The sequence below is a fragment of the Esox lucius genome, chromosome 6 (genome assembly GCF_011004845.1).
Source record: "Esox lucius isolate fEsoLuc1 chromosome 6, fEsoLuc1.pri, whole genome shotgun sequence".
NCBI classification, from domain to species: domain Eukaryota; kingdom Metazoa; phylum Chordata; class Actinopteri; order Esociformes; family Esocidae; genus Esox; species Esox lucius.
Genome location: NC_047574.1, coordinates 6,989,043 through 6,998,044, shown reverse-complemented (window position 1 = coordinate 6,998,044; position 9,002 = coordinate 6,989,043). Strand labels below are relative to the sequence as shown.

The following is a 9,002-nucleotide window of genomic DNA, read 5'->3' as shown; positions in this document are numbered from 1 at the left end:
TATTTATAAATGCACGAACAATGCCTAGTAAATTATTAATACATGATTACTGAACGCATCAATTATAAATTATTTGTGTGTATAGTGATTATAAAGTGTTGCTTCGTCATTGGCAACCTGACACCTGTAACATTTCGAGAGGTGGGTCTGAAATGCTTCTCAAATCAATATTGTAATTTGTGCTTGACCTGACTTCTTTGGACTAGTCAAGAGTTACACAACTTTTTTTTTTAATTGATGAGCGATTTCTATAGTGGATTTAAAACGAACCGAATCTACAACATTGTTGCGCTTGAAAAGTATCTTCTCGTGAATATAACTTAAGGAGGGCGGGGTTTGCTGACTGAGGTTGCTAGGCACCGTTGTTGCCGCCGTTTCATGGCGGGGTATACGACAGTAGTTACGGCTGTGGTGGCATTCGCTTCAACGTTTGTTTTTCCCCTGAAGCTAATATACTAGACACAAAGTATTCTGCTAAGATACAAAACTTTACAACGCTGTGTTTGTCATGATATAGGCTGTGTGACACAACCCAAGGCTGGTGTGTGGGCAGGGGCGAGAACGACTTTTTGTGTCGCTAACTAGCTAACTTTTGCTAGACTTTAAGTTCGCAGCATGATGATGCCGAGACAGATTAGTCGATTGCTATTAGCCTCATCTTGAATATACGGTACTAGCCGTGATTCCCATTCTAACGCCGGCACCAGCTAACCGCTAACTTGCCCAGTTTAACTAGTGAAGCGGCTATGGAGGACTACAATGAGTTCTGTTCTCGTGCCATGGTCCACCTCCAGAGAGAGCGGGGACGGAGAAACCCTATCCGGGAACCGGAAAGGATGGTGGTCTCCAGCATACAGTTCCACGGAAGACCTATCCTACTCCCCTTGGTAAACAAAATCTCTGAATGATATGTATATTATCTATTATGGAAAAGACGGGTAGGTCGCATGTAGTTGTCTGCTTTGCTGTGTTACCTCGGTCCTGGTTTCCGAGACTTCTTTGGTATGAATAGACTGCACTTGATGGAAGAAAATGTACTTGATTTGAGAAGCATTCAAGGCAATGACATTTGCAAACGCTACTGCTTCGGTACTGAAGCAGGACACAGAGTTTAATGTGACTGGTTGTATGCTTGGCGCATATAGACTACTAATGTATAATATAAAGCTACATAGGCTATAGCTGATTCAAATACAGAAGCCCTATATTTGCCTGTGCAGTACATTTTGTTTGTTGTCCCTAACGTAGCTGAATAAGGATCAACACAAGCAGATGGTCCAGTACAAACAGCTGGTTGATGGGCTCGAGGCAGAGAGGCAGAGACTGCGGAGCAGCTCTCTCCTGTCTCGCGTACAGGGCATTCTGAATGGTGTACGGGTGAGTTCCCTCATCCCAATGTGACATTAGACCTGTGTCCGTGCAGGTGTGTTTGCGCAGTGCAATCATATTGGAGTCCTAGTTGCCACGGTGAATTGGGGTGTCAGATTATACACTTCACCTACTGTGTTCTACCACCCAACACCCGTCTCAACCAGTTCACTCCCTCTTTATCACCCCCACTCCTCTCTCAAGCACAGATACACTCCTGCCTACATATGCATGCTTAGAGGTGCATCAGTGTTGCTTTTGCTAAACTCATATTGATCCAGCATGTTGGAATGTTTTTAGTATGCACTACCGCATGGTGTAATGGTTAATTGTTTAACTGTCTGTGTGGTAATATGTCCTTATACCGTAATTACTCTAATGATGCCGTTGCCAATATGTCAGCAGTAATACCATAATAGAACAGTTTATAACCTGTTAATATAAACATTTTTAGAAGGAGACTGAACACAATGCCCTGGGCCATCTGGGCTGTGCTCAAATAACTCCGCTAGCTGCGTCCTGGTGACTCGTTAAGGAATTCATGAGGAAACGCCTGTCATTGTTACGTTTGTGTTTCCTGCAGCTGTTTAAAGTGACTGACAAGCAACCGACTTGTGGCACAGCAAGACTGGAACATATGGCGAACAGCTCTACTTCACCTCCCAACAACTTCTTCACAGACAGAGGGGAAGAGCAGGAGGCCGAAACGGGGGAAAGCTGCCCCCGTCAAGGTGTTAGTTTATTGGGCAGGAGTGAGTCCACAGTGAGTGTCATCCAGGGTGATCCAGGATCATGGGAAGAATACACCTCTGATGTCCATGAGGGGGACTGTTTGGTCAGTGGCGTGGCTCACAGCCCAGTCAGATATCAGCACCCTAGCTACCCCAACTCCCCAGACTCTCTGCTGGGCAGCAGCTCCCACAGCCTGACTGGCTCCTACGCCCGTCTGCCCAGCCCTCGGGCTTTGCTCAGCCCTGCTCTGTCAGGCTCTACACCTGGCAGCCATGCCCGGCTTGTCCCCCTGGGCAGCCCGAAACACAGTCTCTGCCCTGTTGCACACCCACAGAGATCGAGTCCCGCTTCTGCCGGTAACATCCTCATCTCCTGTCCGATGAGTGCTGCAGATCTCAGCCCGGTGGTCAACAGGAAGGGGCGGGTAACAGGGAGACGGGTTCCTGTGCCTGTAACAGAATTCTCTCGAGGGCTCAACTTACAAAGAGATGAACCCTGGAACGCCAGCCTGTCAGAATTTAGCTTTGCCGCTACCAAGGAAGAAGTGTCCTGGTCAGACACTAATGCCACTGTCTCTGGCTGCGTAAGTAGACCAGAGATCCTGTCGTCCACCTGGGAGAAGAGTTCACTGAAACATGTCCCAGCCTGCCATTCGCTGCGCGCCCAGCCCATCTCAGGCCCTGTCCACACTTCCTCTCAGAGCCGGAGCAGAATCAGGACATCGCAGCGCCAGCCAAGGCACAGTCCACACAGGCCAAACCCCTGCCTGCGCTCCTCCCCGGCCGGCCAGCCTCTTTACACGCCATCCCAGGGCCCGGTGAAGAGCAGCACCCCGCAACAGAGTCAGTGCTCCTCACCGACCCCCCTGAACCGCTCCTATGACGTGCAGAGTCCCCTGCCAAATCTGTTGAGGCCCCATGTGGTGTCTGAGTCCCCGGGCCTCCGGGTTGAAGACAGACCGTCCCCGGGCGTCCGGGTAGAAGACAGACCGTCCCCGGGCCTCCGGGTTGAAGACAGACCGTCCCCGGGCCTCCGGGTTGAAGACAAACCGTCCCCGGGCCTCCGGGTTGAAGACAGACCGTCCCCGGGCCTCCGGGTTGAAGACAGACCGTCCCCGGGCCTCCGGGTTGAAGACAGACCGTCCCCGGTCCTACGGGTTGAAGACAGACCGTCCCCGGGCCTCCGGGTTGAAGACAGACCGTCCCCGGTCCTCCGGGTTGAAGACAGACCGTCCCCGGTCCTCCGGGTTGAAGACAGACCGTCCCCGGGCCTCCGGGTTGAAGACAGACCGTCCCCGGTCCTCCGGGTTGAAGACAGACCGTCCCCGGGCCTCCAGGTTGAAGACAGACCGTCCCCGGGCCTCCGGGTTGAAGACAGACCGTCCCCGGGCCTCCGGGTTGAAGACAGACCGTCCCCGGGCCTCCAGGTTGAAGACAGACCGTCCCCGGGCCTCCGGGTTACACAGGATATGTCACTTGAGGATCGACTGTCTCTTGGCCAGTCTCCTGGCCGTGTTCAACACAGCACGCTGGACCTGACGGCCTCTGAAGCATCTTGTGATGGTAGCAGGTTGACGCTCAGCTTCTTGGACAGCGGGCCCACAGAGCAGGACAGGAAAACGAGTGAGTCACAATCATCAGACAGGCGCTAAATAGACAGGCGATAAAATAGACAGGCGCTAAATAGACAGGCGCTAACCAGACAGCCGCTAACCAGATAAGCGCAAAAAACAGACAGGCGCTAAAAACAGATCATCTCATGTGTCTCATTGGTGTTTACACAGGCAGTTCTGATCCTGATTGTTTGCTTGGCTGAATGCTTAACTTGAAAGGCAGTGATATTGCCCGATAGATTAAAGAAATTGGTCAAATGTCCGGCGCCACGTATTCCTACTGAAACCTGTGATATCTGTAATAACGTTCACATGAGACAAACGCTTGTGTGTGTGTGTGTACACTTTAGTGGAGATCCAGAGACAGATCGAGGCATTAGAGGAGATGAGACACTATCTGCAGGAGGACCACGCACGGCAGCTCTCTCTGCTCCTCTCAGAACAACACCGACAACAACAGACCCTGACACAGGTCACTGTGGAACACACACGCACAGGACACACTTACCATCAAACACACACACACTCTCAGGACACACACTTTAGAACACACACACACTCAAGACACACATTTACTTTAGAACACACCCACACACACTTAAGAACATTCGTATTTGAACTTTTGCAACTACAGATCCTGATAACATTCAGTATAAGAAATATATAAAAAAAATTGGGAACGAAAGTATTTCATTCATTAACTTAACTTGAATAGCATGGCACTGTAGCAGCATCTGCCAAACGACTGGAATTAAAATGTTTAAATGTCTGTTTTACAGCCAGTGTCTGAGGAGAGAGGGCTTAGAAGACCGGCGTACACAGAGCCCCCTAGTGGAGCTCCTGGGACCTGCAGAGAGGTTTGGGTCAATCCCTCTGAGACCCCAGTTTTGCCGTTTTTCTTCTTCACCTCGCCGAGGCCGGGAGAGAGATCCTCTGAAGGTCGCCTTCGCCCCAAGCTCCAGCACGCGTTGGGTCGCCTGGGAGCTGTGGTCCGAGGATTCCTTACACGGAGACTGCTCCACACTGAGAGGGTCAAACAGCTCCGGAAGACTGTGTGGGTGAGTGACACGAAACACCCACGTTGTAACGTCTGAGAACAGGTTGAAGGGGGACGAAATATGTCATGTTAGAAAGAAATGGGTCTGACACACCCGTAACTGTGTATGTTTTCAGGACACCAAGGAGTTCATTCGCTCGTTGTCAACAGACTCCACAAAGAAAGGCGCTCTTTCCCCTCAGGTCAGAACTCTGCAGGAGAGAGGTAGAGCTCAGGTATGACACACAAACCCCCTCCGAGTTTAAAAATGATTATTACAAAGTAATACAATTGTAGAAGGATTTTCTAATGCCTTGGAACCACTCTGCATGTGTTCCCTCTCAGCTGCGGGCAGCGTTGTTTGATGTGCATGAGATCTTCTTTACTGTGCCTGTAAGAGAACGTCTTGCCCTGATACAACAAGACAGGGAGCTACGCACTGAGAGGACACTCAGAGACATGGTACTCTACTACACATCTGTCTTCTGTCTGTAGAGACATGGTACTTTACAACACACCTAAGATATCTTACAAAGCCTAAAACAAATATTTTACCATAATTTTATACTTTTGTTATGTTCCAATAATGTAGCTTTTACCTTTCAACATTTGTTCTGTATGCCATAAGACATCACAGCATGCATTGTGATTGTATGTTGTCCAGGAGAAATCCAAGAGTCCACGAGACAAGGTGGTTCTGTCTGCTGCCACTCAGAAATCTCTGGAGAGGAAAAAGAAGAGGTGTGTGGCTGTGACCGGAATTATACTGCACTAAATACTGTGTGAGACTACAGTCGGATAATATGAATAATCATTTAGTCCTAATAACGGTAGTGTTATTGGATGGTGATGGTTTAAGAAGCTTTCTGTAGCTTTTAAAGAGTTTGAAGTTGAGGTAGCATGAATTTGTAAAACGTTGATTTGGTGTCTCTAGTTTGAACATATATACAACACCCCCTCGAAACCGTATTACTTCAATATAGCTCCAAGGAACCACTAACCCAAGTCCTGTTCTGCTTATTGGTGTGGCCTACTACTTGTCAATAAGGTGTTAAAATCGCATTCAGGCGCAGTTTGCAAATGCAAGATAATCATCAGGATAAAAACGAATAAAATCAAACAAAGTAAGTACCTTTGTAGATTCGCCGTGAGGAAAGGAGAAAAGCTCAGATAACAGGGTGTCAGGATAACCCTATGTGAGAAGAGGTGTCTTGAGTCTGGGCTTGAATGAATGGCGTGTGAGGTTTTGATATGTACTCAATAATGTCTCTACTTTTGTAATGCCTCCTCAGAATGATAGAGTCTCTCAGACAAGGAAAGAAGACCAACCAAAAGCCAAAGATCCTTTTTACTTCCAGGTGTTGTACATCACACACTTCGCAAAATAACTGTGCTACTAGGTTTGTGTTCATTGTACACAGTTCACATTGTGTAGCTTCTTTTGTTCAGTTTTTTCTAAGTGCTTCTGTTGTCGGTCATAGGATCCTGCAACCTAGCCAGGACCAAAACACCATCTCCTTCTCCAACCTCCCCACACCAGAATCAGGGTCAGTTCTGTCTATGTAGTTTAATTGTTCAGTCACTTCTCTGCTGTTTACTCAGGTCATTCACCATAAATAAATAAAAAGTTATGTTTTGCTTTTCTTAGCGGGGTGGCTCTCCCATAGAGACACCCCAGTGGATATTATTGAAACAAAAGAAATGACGAGGGCTGTGTTGTTTCCCCTAACATGTCTTAATTCATTCCGGTCCTGAGGAAGAACAGTGCTAGCTGTTTTTCCTGTCATTGCAGGAGGGGCTTATCTCTGCTGGCTATCTCTTTGTCTGTCTGTTCTCAGAAGCCTGGGGTGTAAGGATGAGAGCGGGGTGAGGAGGTCCACTGTCACCTAGAGGAACACCAATCACAAGGGGTGTTCTTTGACCAATGGCCTTAATTTACACCTGAATCCAAAGGCACCTGCCAATACTTTGTAACTTCAGTCTTTATATTTTAATTATTTATTTAAGAAAATGTGTTCTGACTTGTTTTTTAACTAGTTTTTTGTCTGGATATACTAAACACGTCTATGTAGATATCTATGTAAAACAAGTACACTCACAAATAAAATGGCACTGTGTGTGTCTCAATTGTTCAACAGATTTCTTATGACATTTAGTAATTTGTTGATGTGTTTTTTTCCTACCGCAACAAAATGTTGATAATGACAGTTCTGTGGTCATAGCGTCTTTTTCTTTGATCTTTTTATATTAAAACAATACATTAAACAATGTATTTTTTTTCAACATGACAAATACAGTAGATATAAAAAGTCTACACACCCCTGTTAAAATGCCAGGTTTTTGTGATCTAAAAGAATGAGACAAAGATAAATCATGTCAGAACTTTTTCCATCTTTAATGTGACCTATAACGTGAACAATTGAAAAACAAACTGAAATCTCTGAGGGGGGAAAATAAAAAAGTCACAATAACCTGGTTGCATAAAAAATAAGAAACACAAAATAACCTGGTTGCACAAAAAATAAGAAACACACAATAACCTGGTTGCATATTTTATTTTATTTTTTCTCAGAGATTTCAGTTTGTTACCTCACAAGAACCTGGGATTTTAACAGGGGTGTGTAGACTTTTTATATCCACTGTATATCAACGATGTGACACAGCACTTTTTACTGTTATACTGTAATTGTAACTGATTTATAATAGCAATAAACCATCTTTAGGGTTTGTGTTATATTGCTAACATACCACGGCTGAGTGTGGTATCCAGGCAAAAATATGAATTGTGTCTAAGAATAGCTATAAGATGTGGTATATTGGTCATGCAGTGGGGAGAACAAGTATTTGATACACTGCCGATTTTGCAGGTTTTCCTACTTTTTTTTATCATAGGTACACTTCAACTGTGAGAGACGGAATCTAAAACAAAAATCCAGAAAATCACATTGTATGATTTTATTATAATTCATTAGCATTTTATTGCATGACATAAGTATTTGATCACCTACCAACCAGTAAGAATTCCAGCTCTCACAGACCTGTTAGTTTTTCTTTAAGAAGCCCTCCTGTTCTCCACTCATTACCTGTATTAACTGCACCTGTTCTCCACTCATTACCTGTATAAAAGACACCTGTCCACACACTCAAACAGACTCCAACCACTCCACAATGGCCAAGACCAGAGAGTTGTGTAAGGACATCAGGGATAAAATTGTAGACCTGCACAAGGCTGGGATGGGCTACAGGACAATAGGCAAGCAGCTTGGTGAGAAGGCAATAATTGTTGGCACTATTATTAGAAAATGGAAGAAGTTCAAGATGACGGTGAATCTCCCTTTGTCTGGGGCTCCATGCAAGATCTCACCTCGTGGGGCATCAATGATCATGAGGAAGGTGAGGGATCAGCCCAGAACTACACTGCAGGACCTGGTCAATGACCTGAAGAGAGCTGGGACCACAGTCTCAAAGAAAACCATTAGTAACACACTATGCCGTCATGGATTAAAATCCTGCAGCGCACGCGAAGTCCCCCCTGCTCAAGCCACCGCATGTCCAGGCCCGTCTGAAGTTTGCCAATGACCATCTGGATGATCCAGAGAAGTAATGGGAGAAGGTCATGTGGTCTGATTAGACAAAAATAGAGCTTTTTGGTCTAAACTCCACTCGCCGTGTTTGGAGGAAGAAGAAGGATGAGTACAACCCCAAGAACACCATCCCAACCGTGAAGCATGGAGGTGGAAACATCATTCTTTGGGGATGCTTTTCTGCAAATGGGTACAGAACGACTGCACCGTATTGAGGAGAGGATGGATGGGTCCATGTATCGTGAGATCTTTGCCAACAACCTCCTTCCCTCAGTAAGAGCATTGAAGATGGGTCATGGCTGGGACTTCCAGCATGACAATGACCCGAAACACACAGCCGGGGCAACTAAGAGTGGCTCCGTAAGAAGCATCTCAAGGTCCTGGAGTGGCCTAGCCAGTCTCCAGACCTGAACCCAATAGAAAATCTTTGGAGGGAGCTGAAAGTCTGTATTGCGCAGCGACAGCCCCGAAACCTGAAGGATCTGGAGGTCAGTATGGAGGAGTGGGCCAAAATCCCTGCTGCAGTGTGTGCAAACCCGGTCAAGAACTACAGGAAACGTATGATCTCTAATTGCAAACAAAGGTTCTGTACCAAATATTGAGTTCTGCTTTTCTTATGTATCAAATACTTATGTCATGCAATAAAATGCAAATTAATTACTTAAAAATC

At 46.2% G+C, this 9,002-nt stretch overlaps 1 protein-coding gene across 6 annotated transcripts; it reads left to right on the top strand.

The window, feature by feature from the left end:
* The first annotated feature begins 136 nt into the window (after nucleotides 1–136).
* On the top strand, nucleotides 137–6,841 carry LOC105025296 (mucin-1). Of its 6 annotated transcripts, none has more exons than XM_020047204.3 (11): nucleotides 137–887; nucleotides 1,249–1,377; nucleotides 1,952–3,722; nucleotides 4,063–4,184; nucleotides 4,492–4,770; nucleotides 4,886–4,984; nucleotides 5,094–5,210; nucleotides 5,413–5,489; nucleotides 6,041–6,106; nucleotides 6,230–6,295; nucleotides 6,587–6,841. In XM_020047204.3, exons 1-11 carry the CDS (start codon nucleotides 747–749, stop codon nucleotides 6,636–6,638), a joined length of 2,919 nt encoding a protein of 972 aa, XP_019902763.3. In that variant the 5' UTR covers nucleotides 137–746; the 3' UTR covers nucleotides 6,639–6,841. The 6 variants fall into 6 exon arrangements, with proteins under 6 accessions (XP_019902763.3, XP_028976099.2, XP_028976098.2 ...); XM_029120266.2 differs by having other exon boundaries at nucleotides 6,541–6,841; XM_029120265.2 differs by having other exon boundaries at nucleotides 6,041–6,148.
* The last annotated feature ends 2,161 nt before the right edge of the window (nucleotides 6,842–9,002 follow it).